Source organism: Larimichthys crocea, chromosome III (genome assembly GCF_000972845.2).
Source record: "Larimichthys crocea isolate SSNF chromosome III, L_crocea_2.0, whole genome shotgun sequence".
NCBI lineage: Eukaryota > Metazoa > Chordata > Actinopteri > Sciaenidae > Larimichthys > Larimichthys crocea.
This window is the reverse complement of record NC_040013.1, coordinates 22,348,140-22,363,441: the sequence shown is the minus strand read 5'-3', so window position 1 is coordinate 22,363,441 and position 15,302 is coordinate 22,348,140. Positions and strand designations below refer to the sequence as shown.

General features: G+C 39.0%; 3 protein-coding genes across 5 annotated transcripts in view; 2 read left to right on the top strand and 1 right to left on the bottom strand.

Moving 5' to 3' along the window:
- Positions 1-50: 50 nt before the first annotated feature.
- LOC104925565 (cytochrome P450 3A30) lies at positions 51-5,972 on the bottom strand. Its single transcript, XM_019253761.2, has 13 exons — positions 5,806-5,972; positions 5,597-5,687; positions 5,458-5,510; positions 4,808-4,907; positions 4,140-4,253; positions 3,488-3,573; positions 3,241-3,383; positions 3,011-3,135; positions 2,592-2,676; positions 1,951-2,111; positions 1,618-1,844; positions 969-1,131; positions 51-870 (listed from the first exon to the last, which is right to left on the bottom strand). The coding sequence occupies exons 4-13, from the start codon at positions 4,877-4,879 to the stop codon at positions 796-798; spliced, it is 1,251 nt and encodes a 416-aa protein (XP_019109306.2). The 5' UTR covers positions 4,880-4,907; positions 5,458-5,510; positions 5,597-5,687; positions 5,806-5,972; the 3' UTR covers positions 51-795.
- Positions 5,973-7,813: 1,841 nt separating this feature from the next.
- On the top strand, positions 7,814-10,947 carry mrpl57 (mitochondrial ribosomal protein L57). 2 transcript variants are annotated; one of them, XM_027274267.1, is made up of 2 exons: positions 7,814-7,952; positions 10,433-10,947. In XM_027274267.1, the coding sequence occupies exon 2, from the start codon at positions 10,448-10,450 to the stop codon at positions 10,751-10,753; it is 306 nt and encodes a 101-aa protein (XP_027130068.1). In that variant the 5' UTR covers positions 7,814-7,952; positions 10,433-10,447; the 3' UTR covers positions 10,754-10,947. The 2 variants fall into 2 exon arrangements, with proteins under 2 accessions (XP_027130068.1, XP_027130066.1); XM_027274265.1 differs by having other exon boundaries at positions 7,820-7,964.
- Positions 10,948-13,494: 2,547 nt separating this feature from the next.
- kcnh1a (potassium voltage-gated channel, subfamily H (eag-related), member 1a) overlaps positions 13,495-15,302 on the top strand; it is a 39,649-nt gene continuing 37,841 nt past the window's right edge. The window contains exon 1 of one of the 2 annotated variants that reach the window (XM_027278301.1): positions 13,495-13,912. In XM_027278301.1, coding sequence (XP_027134102.1) covers positions 13,840-13,912 — 73 coding nt within the window. In that variant the 5' untranslated portion in view covers positions 13,495-13,839. The remainder of the gene's footprint in view (positions 13,913-15,302) is intronic. The other variant, XM_027278303.1, reaches the window with a different exon arrangement.

Here is a 15,302-nt window from a genome sequence, read left to right as displayed (position 1 = left end):
ACGATGTTTATTGTGATGCAAGAAAACAAGTGCAAAGTAAGATAAGACACTATCGGTACATGAATAATTTTATTGTATGTTCTCTCATCTACCCATGACAAAAAGATCCTACAGTCATCGTTCCCTTTCTGCAGTCACAAATCCAGCATGTATACATGTTTGTTTTAGCAAGAGGCACTTGAGGCGAGTCATTAAGACTTATCATGTTAATTCATGTGCTGTGGCATAAAAGATTAAAAAAATATGTTGTTTTTTTGCAAATATCAAGATATAGTATATTACAAATTCATGACAATTTACAGAAACACTTGATCTATCGACACTACAAGAAAATTAATCGGTTCAAGGCATGGTTAGTTAAGTGCTTAGCATATGAAATTCAGTGGTATAAATGCTTGGAGTACAAATGTTAAATGTTATCAGTTGCCACACAAACTGGTGGGTTCAGTCGGTGGAGAGAAGGTGCGCAGGAGTCCAAGGTGTCTTATGCTGAAAGGTTTATTGACGCTTGGCCAAGGAGATTCGAGGATTTATCAATAGTCTTGACTAGAAGGAGCTGTCCTCTCTGGTTCTTCTCTAAACAGTGACACAGCTGCTCTATGTCTCTAAATGGTCGTACTCAATGCATCTACAGTATAAGGTAGTTGGCCAACTGGTCATTAGTAAAGCAGAAGTCATTTCCTCTAACACTATCCCTACGGTGACCTCAAGACCTATACTTGACCCTGTGTAAGCCCTATATATGCAATACTAGAAGAGAAAATGTTCTCACACAAATATTTGTTTCCTCTTGGATTACTGTTGTCTGGGAACAAACTTGAGTTTTATTGGCTTTGTTGGCTGATTCATCCAGTTTACCTCCAAGGGAATCTGAAGGGAGAAATTCGTATAAAATCAGGGACATGATAGCGTGGAGCAGCATGAATACACATGAATGTGTGTGTTCCCGTGCATGGAGTGTGACTTACCATGGTGTCTTTGCATGTTTCCACGGTGTAACTCTGCAGGAGACGGAGAACGACCATCTTCAGGACGAGGATAGCGTAGCGCATTCCGACACAGTTACGAGGACCCGTCCCAAACGGCATGTACACGTACGGGTTCACCTCCTCCCCGCTGTTTTTACTGAACCTGCACATACAGACACAGGTGCACGGATTCTCTTAAGATCAAGAAGTCTGAGGGATCACTCAGCTCAGTTTGTGTGGGTAAAAGCCATCATACGCAGTATACAGCAATTTGGATGTGGAAATCTTTATAAAACTGCAATAACCATCTAGTCATCAGTAGAATGAACCCATCTTTGAGCACCTTGTATATTTTCAAAGCAATTATCTTCCAATACTAATACATTAATCAATTTTATTGTGCGTGAGATGATTTTTTTGTGTGTGTTTTGTTTTATTTTACATATAGTGCCTGTTCAGTTTGCACGTTTGGCCGAGAGGCCCTCTTTCCAGGAGGATGAGATCCTCATAAAGCAAACCGTCGATGGATGTTACTGTCTAATATTGTATCACTGACTCAGTATGCCGACTTGTTGCATCTTTTCTACTTGTGTTACAGTTCTATTACCATTACCTTGTAATGTCACATGTGGCCACTGTGTACATTTACCTCTCTGGTCTGAAAAGGTCGGGTGAGCTCCAAAAACGCGGGTCCTTGTGTAAAACGTGCACAGGAATCGTAACCAGGGTTCCTTCGGGGATGGTGACGTTGTTGACCTGGATAGTTTTTTTGCACATTCTCTCAAGCCGAGGGGCAGTTGGCAACACACGCTGTGACTCACACAAAATCTGTTCCAGGTAATCTAGCCCGACTAGTTTCTCATAGGAAATGGGAGCCTAGAGGCAAAAGTAACATAAAAATAAAGGAAGATTACAACATTATATGATGCCATCTATTGTCATTTACAAAAAGGCAGTAGGATTGCATGCAAAATTGCTGTACATCTCTCGGTAGGTTGGCATCGATTTCTTCATGCAACTTCTGCAACGCATCAGGGTTTGTGGCCAGGTTGTAAAAGAGGTAAGTGAGAGTGGCACTGGTGGTCTCATAGCCAGCAAAGATGAACATGAAAGCCTGGGTAAGCAGTTCGTGTTCAGTCAAACCTACGACAGAATAAACATTTATGTTCATATCAGAAACATGCAAATTTACCCAGCCATAGGGGAAATTCATTTGTCTGTCAGCTTATCTGCCAATTGTAGAAGAATTAAAAAGTCTGATGGCAGTAGGTAAGAAAGATCTTTTGTATTTCTCCACATAAAATAAAACACTTGCCACAATAGACTCATAAAACATCTGCAGCATCTTATTACAGATGATTAGAGATCTGAGTTTCCCTAAGAAAAAGAGGCGGCTCTGCCCCTTTTTGTAGAGTGCATCTATGTTAAGGGACCAGTCCAGCTTGTTATCAAGGTGTAGTTTGTTATCAGTTCAAAAACTCTTTGAAAGAATTTGATTTCAGTCTGAATATGGTATAAGGTATATTTGAAGTTTGGGTTTCCCCTGAGCTGAATGACTCGAGATCAATTTTGAGATGAGCGCCTTCAACTTTCATGTATTACTGATGTAGCAATTTAACATACCTTTACTTGGCTGATCATGTTCACTTTTTATGTCTGATTCTGGGATCTCGCTCTCAATCATCACCTGCAGAAAGTCGGCTCGAACCTAGATGAGCACAGGGAACCAAATTAATCTTAAACATAGTTATCTAAAATATAAATTTGCATGAGAGCAAACAGAAGAAGAACGTTAGTGAATATATTAAGAGGACAAGTATATTTGTAAGATGTACTTTTCCCACATTCCACAATGCACAGCAGGGGTCATCAATATTTTTCAGGGCAAGGACCCTGTAGCTGACATCGGGACGAAGCAAGCACCACTTACTACATATTATATTGTATAAAACTGGGCCTACAATAAAGTAGATTAATGTTAATGTGTATTTTCATACATATTTAGATTTTTTTTCTCCACTTGGTATAGATGAAATGCTTACATCTGCATCTTCCTGATGTTGGTCTTTAAATTTCTTGATGATCTTGTAGAAAAAATCCACACTGTCTTTGGACATGAACTCATAACCAAAGAGCTTCAGCAGACGGGCCCCAAAGGGAAAAATCACTGAAAGGAGACCAAAGGGTTGTTAAGCAAAATGTGTGCACTAGAGATCCCAAGCTGCTCTTATGATCCAGTGATCACTGCTTCTAGCAGAGGTAAAAGTCGTACATAATACTAATAAAGGCAAAAGTTTGAAGTTAAGAATCTTCTTGAGATGAATAATAAGTGGGTCATCAGGATGGTTTATGGAGTCTGCATCAACACCGAAAGATGAACTGGTCGCAACATCCAAACTGAAAGGCCCCATGAATCTACAGCAGAAGAAAAACAGGCAGTTATCTTTTAGGAACTAACACAGACTAAGTGTAATGATGTACGTAATGATATGCTACCGTATAACAGATTAACAACGTACTGTTTAATGTCGATGGGTTCATCCAAATTTGTTTGTCCAAGTTTTTCAGCCAGTCTGTCTGCATAGCGAGCAATGAGTGGAAGAACCTTTAAAAGAAGCATATAGCACCTTTCAGTCTTTTACGGGCGATTAACAACAACATATGATGCTGAAAAGGATCTAATGCACACCAAAAAGTTTACAAATTAGATTAATTGTTGTAAAACCTAAAAGGTCCAGTGTGTGGGATTTAGTGCCATCTAGTGGTTAAGATGCAGATTGCAAGCCAAATGAATACTCTCCCATGTCCAACCCTCTCCTTTCAAACATGTAAGAAAAACTCAGGCTGCCAAATTCAAATAAAAGCAAAAGTCCGTATCTAGATCCGTGTTTGGTCTGTCTGTTCTGGGCTACTGTACAAAAATGGCAGTGGTAGAGGACCCGCTCCCACTGTATTTCTAAGACAACAACAACACAACAACTCTTATATTCAGGTGATTATACACTAAAGAGAACATACTAATGAATACTGTATTCCATTCCTGCCAACAAATACTCCTAAATCTTACACACTGGACCTTTAAAAAGTGAATAAATTATCAAAATATTGCTGCACTAGATCACGGGAAGCAGATTGCAGAAGTGATTAATGGTGCTCAGACATGATACCAACCTTTTTCATTCTTCCACTGGTGAAGCACGGTGATAAAGTGCTGCGAATTCTTTTCCACCTTTCATCTTTAACCACTGTGATGGCATCTTCCATGTTTCCAGGACCTATGTTTTCCTGCAAACACGAGCACAGTTCAGGTGAATGTTTACTTTCTTGTTCAGACAAGTTAAGACAGCAACATTTCTCCTTCTCTGACCATATAACTATACTTGTCTGCGCAGAGCTGAATCATCACACTTTACATAAATATAAAAAAATAAAATAGAAAGTTATGTAGTGCTCAAGTGAGAACGCGGTATTTTGGAGAAATCATGGCATTGAGGGTGATTTATTGGTCACATGCAATTAAATGCTGTATATAAGGAAACAGTCTCAGACACCACATAGACGAAAGCAAGATTGTGTGGCGTGATTTCATTTGGTTGATGGTTGTTGGTTTGATTTTGTTACCTTTGGACAGAAACTAAACTTCTAAAGATTAATAGTATTTTTATTTAAATAAAATAGTCCTTCCTGTTTTTGTTCAACAGGTCAAACAAAACAAAAAAATTGAACATTTCGCAACTTTTCTTGCAGAGATATGCATGGGACTTCCCAGACTTGTGTAATATGACAATACAATAGCAATCTCTGATGACATGACATTTGAAAGAAAAAAAATCTCTCACCCTGCGATTGGTAAATGCAGAGTAGCACTCCTTTACCATCACAGCTTTGATGATCTCAGGGTCTGTCACCATTAGAGCTGGTGTTCGTGGCTCAAACGCCCTGCACAAAAACAGTGTCAAGCATCCAGATGAGCTCAAGTGCAGAGATCAATATATGTGGATCTAAATAAGAAATATCAGCACATCCTTTCACAATAAACACAGATTATCGATACGATTATGATTCAGACACACGAGCTCCGGTTGTGCTGATAAACAGATAAACAACAAAGTAACTGAGCCTGATTTGGTCTTGAAATACTTTAACCTACACTGAAGAGTAACAAAGTACATTTACTCAAGTACTGCACTTTACCATTTTGATTTTATTTTCAAAGGCATATAATCTACTTTTCACAGTACTGTGTGTATTTGACAGATACAGTTACTGGTTTTGTTTGTTAGTTGTCTGCCCTTTAAACTTCTTAGGTAATTTAATTTTAAATAACTATTTAAAAGGCCAAAGATGTATTATTAATTAATTAATATTTTGAGAAAGAAAACATGAGAAAAGTTAGTACAGATTTCTCATGAGTTCCCTGTTTTTGTATTAATATTTTTTTTACTTAAGTACTTCTTCCATAACTTTGAAAGATTAATCCTGAACTCACCTCCAGACGTCTCCGTACTTGGCATGGCATTCCCGGTCATAAGCAAAAAATCCCTACAAGGAATTTCATAAGAAATTTAAAATATTAAAAGTTTAAAAGGCTCTGTTTATGTTAAGTGTAATGTTTGTATGTGCCTTACCTTTCCGGGGTTTATTGTTCCAATAAAAGGCAGAAGCCTGGGTCCCTTTATTCCGAGGTTTTTGAAAAACCTATACGGCCAAACGCCATACCTGTGTTATAAAGAAAGACTTATTATAGTTATACCTGTTACACAAGCGGACACGCGCCAATCGCCGGTGTAAAATCTGACAATCCTCTGCACAACTTTTCAGTCGGAGAAATTACCACAGGAATAACAGGGTGAGAAAGAGGCGAGCAAAGTCCAGGTGGTGGTGAAAGCAATGCAAAGACGAACATCTTGACTCGGTGCCCTGAAAGTGAATGAAAGAGACGAACACCTGAGAAATCAGTAAATGCGCAAACAAACACGCAACTTGAAGGGTCCGGAAATGGGAGGAGCCCAGAGAAATGAGAAAAGTGTTTACGTAATGAGACAAAATGGCCTAATGCGGATGTTTATCACGCACCAGGGCGCTCTGCTACACATATGTCGTCTCCAGCTTGGTGCACAGCTGTAACACACTCATATAGATAGACAGGCATTAAAATCAGACCTGTAAGATGAATCTGGTTTAGATTAAACATATGCAAGATTTTTTCAAATAATAAAAAAAACGATATAAAAAGTAGTACAGGGTAATAATTAGATCTTCCTTCGAAAAACAAAATATTTATATTTTAGTAACTATTAATTTTTTAAAACATTCAATTCAACATAATACTGAATATAGAAGTAAAGTGAAAACTAATACTTAATTTCATTTAAAGTGGGTGAGGGATGCTTTTTTTCTTTTTTAAATGTTATTTTAATTGGAAAAGACAAGAACCTCTAAATATTATTACTTTTTACATACATGTACATAAGCATATACACAGAAATAATTATGTAATAATTCCTGTTGCCTGACTCAGTCCTCAGCAAAACTCTCAGGCCCTCCACTTCCCTCACTTCCAGGCATATGGGAAAAAGTATAGCATGAAACTTACAGTGGAGTTAAACAAAGTCTGCTTGCGTTGGGAGTTTGTCGTATGTAGGTGTACTGTACCTACTCTTTCTGATCTTTTTACTTGCTACTAAAAAGACCCACGGCAGCTTTGTATCCTTCTACTGTCTCTGAACCAAGACATGCTCCAGATAAAGAGTGGTCCAAGTTCAGTGGTAAACTACTGGCTTGAATACTGACTCAGGTCTCTGTAGATAGATAGATAGATAGATAGATAGATAGATAGATAGATAGATAGATAGATAGTAGATAGATAGATAGTAGATAGATAGATAGATAAAGTCAAGACAAAGTACATTTACTCAAGAAACTGCACTTTACATTTTGATTTTATTTTCAAAGGCATATAATCTACTTTTCACACTACGTGTGTATTTGACAGATACAGTTACTGGTTTCCTTTCACTGTAAATGTTTGTTAAAGATTAACTGGGTTTTAAATTAAGCAGTCTAAAGAAATTAACCTATGCTAAGATGTCATGCACTGAGAAACTGAACATGTTAGAAATTACAGGACTACAACTTATTTCTATCTTCAACTAAAGACAGACATAAAATGTAACCTGGGATGCATGACCTACCAATACCTCTTCCATGATTTCTTTCATTTTGGTTAGAGATGTCCCCGCATATGCACACACACAAAACATCTTCTCTCTTCTCGTCTGTACTTTTGTACAATATATTTTATTTACTATTGCTATTTTAATGTTTTATTATGTATAGTTTGTTCTTTATATTTTTATTCTTATGTTGTCTATACAACGCTGATACTGTTTTTTTAATATGCTCAACAAACACATCAAACAAACCTTGCATCATCTGTTTTTTAGGTTTTAAATCTAATTACACACATCTGCTTCATCCAACACATTCATTGTCAGTTATATCACATACTTCTGCTTATATTTTGGTTTCTTTGTAATAATGTGAACGTCTATTAAACTTACTTAATTAGCCTTTGAACAGTTTGATTTAATTGGCCGTAGAGTAGTTCTTTAGTATGCTTTTATTTGAAATTGGACGGATTTGCATTTGGTTAGAAACTCTAGGCATGAGTAAATAATTTTGTCTATCTATCTATCTATCTATCTATCTATCTATCTATCTATCTAAATGAGTCTGTAGACAGTGATCACAGCATATAGCAGAGGTAATTATTATTTTTCCTCCATCTCCCTCTGTGCAGACACCAGCAGCAGGCGCAGCAGCGCATGTTTGAGCCTCGTCCTGCACCGTACATAACCCGGATAAACTACATGTGACCTCCCTCCCTCCATCTGTCCGTCTCTGCCTCTCTCGTCTCCTCCTCGGTCCGTGGACGTGTTTTTTATTCCTCGTGTCGTCCAAAGAGAACAACGTTTGACACAGGTAGAGCGCGAGGTAAGGAGCGGGTGCACGCTGCACGTGCTGTGTGTCTGTCTGCAGCGTCACGTGCTTCCTCTTTTTCTTCTGTCCTTGGTCTGTTCCTCTGAGGTCATGTGGTGACTTCAGGTGTAAATAAAAATAAATTAAATTATTTTTGTGTTTGAGCTTGAACATCAAGATAAATGTTTTTAGTATTTTTGTTTAAAAGTCAGGAAACAGCAAGTAATGAAATAATGTCGCCATGGATACTGATAATAGACACAAAATATAACCATGTTTGTTTTATTTAACTAAATATAAAAAATGTTTAATATGTTTTGAAGCAGAGAACTTTAATTGTTTTTGTTCTGGTTATTTTATTTTTATGCAGTCCATAGAAAGAGGGAGGGAGGGAGGCCAGTTCAAGTCCAGTATGGGACAAAGAAGTTTAGATTAGATAAACTTTATTTATCCCAGCAGAGGAAAGTGTAGCATACACTACAGAATTAGAAAAGGTAGAAAAGGCAAAACAAAAAAAAGACAGAAATGTCTATAACCTACAATAAACAGGAAAAACAATCAAGCTTCAAAAACAGACAAGTACTGAGGATAAAAGTGGCATGATATATAAAAAGAGTATTGTAATGTAAAGTAGGGAAGCCTCCTTTGGCACTTGAGCAAGGCACCAAACATTTTCAATAGACGTCAAGGCTGGACTGCAGACAGGCCACTTTAACACCCACATGCTCTTTGAATCAGTTTGGCATCGTCTTTCCTGAGACAAGCAAGGCCGTCCCTGAAGAAGACGTTATCTACTTGCTCCAAAACCTACACATCGTCCAGCCAATGACGGTATAGAGCAGTGCTCCAACACACCTGGTTCAAATGAGTGGCTTGTTATCAGTGTTCGATGACGAGCTGATCATTTGAATCAGGTGTGGTGGAGGAGGAAACATCTAAAAACATGCAGGGCAGTGGTCCCTGAGGACCAGGATTGAAAGACACTGGTATAGAGGATGGGTAGAGTATGAGTGACGCCACCTGTAGGTTTTATGAAGCTGCCATGCCGGCTGTACTGCCTGTGCCGCCTCCTGGTTGATCTAAATATTGGCAAAGACGTGGATCATCAGCGGACCAAGTTGCAGATTTAAGGCCAGATCCCAGCCGGAGAGGCTGCCACTTGGGTTCAGCATTAATGGTGCCGTCATATATGTGCAGGTTACCCATCATGTCATGTGCACTAATGCACCCCCATCCCATCAGGAGAAACAAAACCCCAGAGGGAAATATCTCCACCATGTTAACTATTGTGTCTGTCTACCTGCTGAACAGGTAGCGTAGGGGCCAGGTCTTTAGAGCTGCTGAAAACAGCTGTCCGTTGCAGCGTGAGCGACCCAGAGCAGTAAAGTCGAGGAGCCATAAAACCCCGACCAGCGACTGACTTTTTACACAATAACCCACCTAACCCCGGGGAGATAAAGCTGTTGTTGATGTGAGATCATTGTCATGCGCTGTTGTAAAATAGTCACAGCGTATGACTTATGTGCCAAAGATCAGAAATTAGTAGCATAATAAATGCAGTAATACAATTACTGAGATACACCCTCAGATTTTTCAGTGTAAGCAATTCTCTATATGTTGTATTTAGAGGGTATGTGATAACATCACACAGTGGTAAAACTTCCTTTTTAACTGCCTGAAGTCATTTTATTTTGAAGGATTGTTTTATGGCATGAAGCTTTCTTAAAGCCTCTCCACACTGATCACCCACACAGGTGTGCACACAGTACTTCGGCAGGGTGCTGCTTGGCCAGTGCAAGATGAATGCTAGAGGTCTATGACAATAAAATGTTGAATAAAAATGATGATATACAAATTTCTGGCATTTTGCAGATAGCCACTACAGCTCTCGCAGTTTATGCCTGCAAACCTGCCCACGGTATTTCCCGTCTCACCTCTTTTTGCCTCTATGTGTATGTAAATTTAGTCTTACCTCACCTTTTTATGAGTACATACATACCTTTGGGTCAGCCTGAGCAAAGGTCCAATCAGACATTTAACGTAAAACACCCATGTGTGATGGCTGAAGTCCCTGTCAGGGTCCTTACTTACCGGGTGATGCGGCAAGAACTGAGCCTCTGTACATGGAGCCTACACTCTAGATGATGAGCTAACTTGTGCCCTTTTTAAAAATTATTTCAAGCTTTATTTTTTTTGATAGACAGCTGAAGTGAAAGGAAATGTGGGGAGAGAGAGAGACAGGGATTGACATGCGGGAAAGAGCCACAGGTCGGATTCGAACCCACAAAGAATGAGCCTTTGCACAACACCACCCCAACTTGCGCCCCTTTGCAGATAATTCTCAGCTGTGAAAAAGGTCTATTACGTACTGTTGTGGTTGTTATGGTGATATGACTGAGTGTACGCAATACCTGCGTTGAACACCTATTTCAGTGCCAGGATAGCGGTGCACTAATCCCTGATCTTCCTGTTTTCCCTTTCAGAAATAACTCCCCACCATGTTTCTCACCCTCGCCCTGCTGCGGAAAGGCATCCCCGGGAAGCAGTGGATCGGAAAGTATCGGCGTCCGCGTAAAATCACCTGGCAGATGAAACGCAACACGCTGAAGCATCTGGAGCGCGAGGCAGAGAATGAATACTGGATAAGCCGGCCGTACATGACCGCGGAGCAGGAATACTGCCACGCCGCAGAGCGCAGAGCCCAGTCGTGGCTCAAGATCAAGGAGGCCAAATTTGCCAATTTCCCTGAACACAAAAGCATCACAGATCACCTGAGTCATCTCAAAATCACCAAGGCATGGTGAAGTTACAGTGAGCGTAAAGACGACACGCAAAGACTTCTTTATAGTGTGACGGTGTGTCGTGTTTGTGTGCAGGAAGACTCCGTTTCGTTATGTGGCAATGTGAAATGGGACTTGAAAAGTTGTCAACCAATGTTTTAACAAATCTGTAACCACGTTCAGTGCAGCCATTTCAGATAAAACTACTCAATATTCTCTCTGTGGCTCCTCATTTTAGTGCTCAAACACAAAATACACTTCCAAAATGAGAAAAACAGGCTTCCTACTGGTTATAAATTCTTTAATTATAATGAGTGCTTGAACATAGTTTATGAGGAAAATACTGGAGGAATTAAATAAATGTTCGGAGAGGTTGAGGCAAAAATTAAATCATTTTACAAAGGGTTAATTTGACTAATATAGTATATAGTTACAGTCATTGAACCCAATAAAATTAAAGCGTTTAATACTTTGAACTTAGAAAAACAGTAATGCTCTCACTCTGTTCGTGGATTTTTACAAACTTGAACCTTTTTACGGAGCCTTATGTGTTAAATCTGGCATTGAGTGATGTGTTTCTGTTTGGAAGAATACACTGTTGTGATATTATAAGTCCTGTTAGTGAGTTACTAGATTACAGAGGCTTTCCGGTGACTCAGTGTTGGACATTGTGCAGGAATTTGACCCTTTTACATGCAAGATACAAGATAACAGTTATCGCCGTTGCGTGTCCTTTATCGCTCCTGCACAAATATATTACTTCAAAGAGAGGCAGCAGGTGACCATTACCTTACACACACATCTGCCTTTGTCCTTTATTGGTAGCCCTTGACTTTAATCGCTCGTCATCTAGCAGTAAAATATCCACATTTCATATTTACACATGGCATTTTAAGTCTTGATTAATGTACAGTATATATCTGCGATTATGAGTCCTATGAAGACATTTTATATATTATAGCAACTGTGTTTTAATAAGTGTGTGATATTAAGTGTTTCTCTGCAGCAAACAGAGCCCGTGCTGGTCTCCATAGCAACTATCCAGTTTGATTTACACCTGTGACTATAGGTGAACCTGATGAACAAACTGAGAAGATTAAAAAAAAAAAAAGAGAGAAACCACAGGTGTGAAAAAAAACAGCTTTCATACTGACCTGTGTGTTGTCTGTTTGTTTCATTCTGATGGAAATGGTGCCAGCAGAAGCGTTATTTGAGGTTCTGTCTTTGCACGGCCACTGCAGGGTCCAAAATAATTGCACAGGATTAATGAGCTGGTGGGCACAAAAATTGTGTCTGTGAAAAAAGGGCTGCACTAGTCTAGCTCCTGCAGGAGTCAAAGGGAGGACAAGAAAAAATCCACATGGCTCAGTACGGCTGCTCTTTTGGGAGATCCATTTGAAGAATTTGACTCTAAGCGATTAATCCATGAAAGACTAACTAATCAGAACCCTCCCCGGGATGACTGCGGGAAACAGGAGATATATCCCAACTGTTTTCTCAGTGAACTCACTCTTCAAACTGAATAATCTGCTAAATATTTCACGCCTAAATTCTGTAGAAATATAAGAATATATATAAATTGGGGCATGGGATGATAGGGATGATAATAAATACAGACACACCATCAGCCAAATGTATTTAAAGTATGAAAAGTAAAAGTACTTTTGCCCAAAATAGCCCTTGACTCATGTTACTATGTGATATTGGAGTATTACTCATGAAACAATCTGCAAGCAACAGCACAGGATGACTGAGAGGTTGTGAGATGAGTGAAGCGGTAGGAAAGTTCTGCACAAGCTTGTTTATTTTTGTATTTGTATTACAGTTTGACCTCTTTAAGTCTCTGATCTCTCTGCCAACTCTGCCATAAGTTCTACTTTTACAAGGCTTATCATTTTGAAACTGTCAGAGAGGCATTTGTTTAACTATTATGTTTATTGTTCAGGTTGTAAAAGTGTTAAACTGGGCTGCATTATATCAAGAGGTGTTTTGAATATTTTGGCAACCCCCGCATGAGACGGCCATAATAATAGAAACACCTCTCAATATATATAATTCACTCCTGTACAACAACAGCACCCGCTAAGAATTAACACCTCTCTGAGAGGCGGAGTTGTACCTAATGAAGTGGACGGTGGTTTAATCTTTCCTAATGCATTTGGTGATTAGCTGTCATGTTTTTTAAAATGTAAAATCGTACACACTTATAACATAAGATGTAGAAATCCACTTCTTGTATGCAAAGTGGATAAGAAAAAAAAAACTTGTAACTCAAAAATATAATAGAAAAAATATATAAGGTATACTAGAAATAGAAAATAATATAAAATTAACAAAATCAAAAGTTATATACAGATATTTGTGAAATAAATAGTACTAATGGAGTTAAATACAAGTAGCACAAATGAAATGACTCAAATAAAGTACCTAAAAAAAAAGGTTTCAGTGTGTACGATTTAGTGGCATCTAGTGGTGAACTTAGCAAGAGTGCAACTAACTGAACACCCCTCACCTCACCCCACACCCCTTCCAAGCTGGTGGGAGAACCTAAAGTGAGTATGAAACTTTCTGGGCTACTGTAGAAACATGGCAGACTTCCGTAGAAGAGGACCTGCTCCCTCTGTAGATATAAAATGTCTTTTTAAGGCAACAAAAACACAACAATTCTTATTTTCAGGTGATTATATACAAATTAAAACAGATTTGTGACTAGTATATTTCATATTTAGCCTATAAATCTTACACACTTAACCCTTAGTGTCCCAGCACTAGAGGGTGTACACATTGTCCAGCAGATGGAGCTGCGTGTCTTGTTAGTGATGCGTGAGCAGCAGAGCCGCGGCCCCTCCTGCGCACGGTGCGGTGCGCCCATACGTTGTTTTCTTCTCCTGGATGATGAGGAGGTGCGTGCCTCACTAAAAGAGGCGCCAACGCACCGCAACGCACCGCACCGCACCGGGGCCGGAGCAGGCAACTAATGAGCAGACCAGACCAGACAGCTCCTCTCAAAGAAAATCCACGCAGCTCCCAGAGCTCAGAGACGACCATGAAGACAAGCGGCAGATGGAGGAGTAAAGATTCACCTGCAGACGCCTGACTGAAGAGGCAGGATGGCGGGGGGTCGGAGGGGACTTGTGGCCCCTCAGAATACTTTTTTGGAGAATATTGTCAGACGGTCGAACGGTAAGGACGAGGATGGATATGGTGCATTGAACTGGAAGATTTATAAATTGACCCGCAGCCTGTCTAATCAAACCAATTAACAAATTAACAAAATTAAACCAAAAGAAAAAAAAAAAGATGGAGCCTTATTTGTGATAAAAACCCTCAATTGTGTTTAAAAGTTAATTTATTCATTGAGCTGCTGCTGCAGTCTTAAAACATTTGATTTTTAAAACCCTCCACCATTCGTCTGAATCCCATTAATTCAATTAGTGTCATCATTTTCAGACTGACTGAATTTTCTGGCAAAGCTCTTGTTCCCAATTGGGAGTCCCTGCAGGAGTACGAGGAGAGCGGGGGAAAAAAGACAGCAGGTTAAATTTACTACTGATTACAAGGCCACTGGAAGTTAATTGAATAATTATATGGACCAGAAATGTCTTAATGTTTGGATTCTTGGGATTTCTAGTGTCTAGTTAAAAAAAAAACATAATTTCTGAAAACATTTAAAGGTGCATGATTGTGTGATTTTAAAATGTAGAGCTACAGATTGGTTTGAAATTAAACTTAAGGCTTTTCTTGCTGATGTATTCACCTATTAAATGTTAATCAACAGAATCTTTAATGTGTCTAATTAGACCAATAAAGCAGCTGCATGCATTTCTGTGCATGATAATGCTACTGAAATAACATTAAATCATCTGATTCACCCACTTTGGACATTACAGCACAAGCATTACCAGTCAAGCAGCAGAGATATGTTTGATGCATTAAGGGTTAAAATGGTTGAATCATTTTTCTTGACTGTCTAACCTTGTTTTTAAAAAAGTTTTAAAAGTCTTGACTCAGTTTAAATCAGTTATCAAAGCATATTACATATCAGTGTACGTAGATTTAAAGCAATGTTCTTGTGGATTGTTCCTTTATCCTCCTGCATGTCCAAAAAGAAAGCAGTCTGTAAGTTATGTTACTGACACAAATGGGATTCATTTTGGCCTGTTAATATACAGTATGCTGCTCGACACGTGTGAAAGCTGAAACATGCCAGACTCTGAAGTCTTACAGTATTTTTGGACACGGTTGTCAGTAATCCTTTCTGTATTATTAGATCCAATAAGAAGTGACAGGACAGAGCGGAGAGTTATGACACTGGATAGCTAGCTGTGATAGAAAACCAGCAGCTTTGTGTGTATATATATGTGTGTGTGTGTGTGTGTGTGTGTGTCACTTGTCATTTGGGGACAATATTGGATCCACAGCATCTAATTGGCTTGAGCTACAATTACTTTTTTTAAAAAATGAGGTTTGGTTAAAGTTATTTTTCGATTTATTTCTCTATCATTTATGGTCATTGCCCTCAGAAGTAATCCAATGTGTGTGTGTGTGTGTGTGTGTGTGTGTGTGTGTGTGT

Excerpts from the sequence above, each read along its gene's own strand:
- LOC104925565 (XM_019253761.2), bottom strand. The coding sequence starts at position 4,879 with ATGGTGACAGACCCTGAGATCATCAAAGCTGTGATGGTAAAGGAGTGC. Across the intron at positions 3,384-3,487 it reads GAACCCATCGACATTAAACA|ATTCATGGGGCCTTTCAGTT; the intron begins GTACGTTGTTAA and ends CTTCTGCTGTAG. Across the intron at positions 2,112-2,591 it reads ACATGATCAGCCAAGTAAAG|GTTTGACTGAACACGAACTG; the intron begins GTATGTTAAATT and ends ATTCTGTCGTAG.
- mrpl57 (XM_027274267.1), top strand. The coding sequence starts at position 10,448 with ATGTTTCTCACCCTCGCCCTGCTGCGGAAAGGCATCCCCGGGAAGCAG.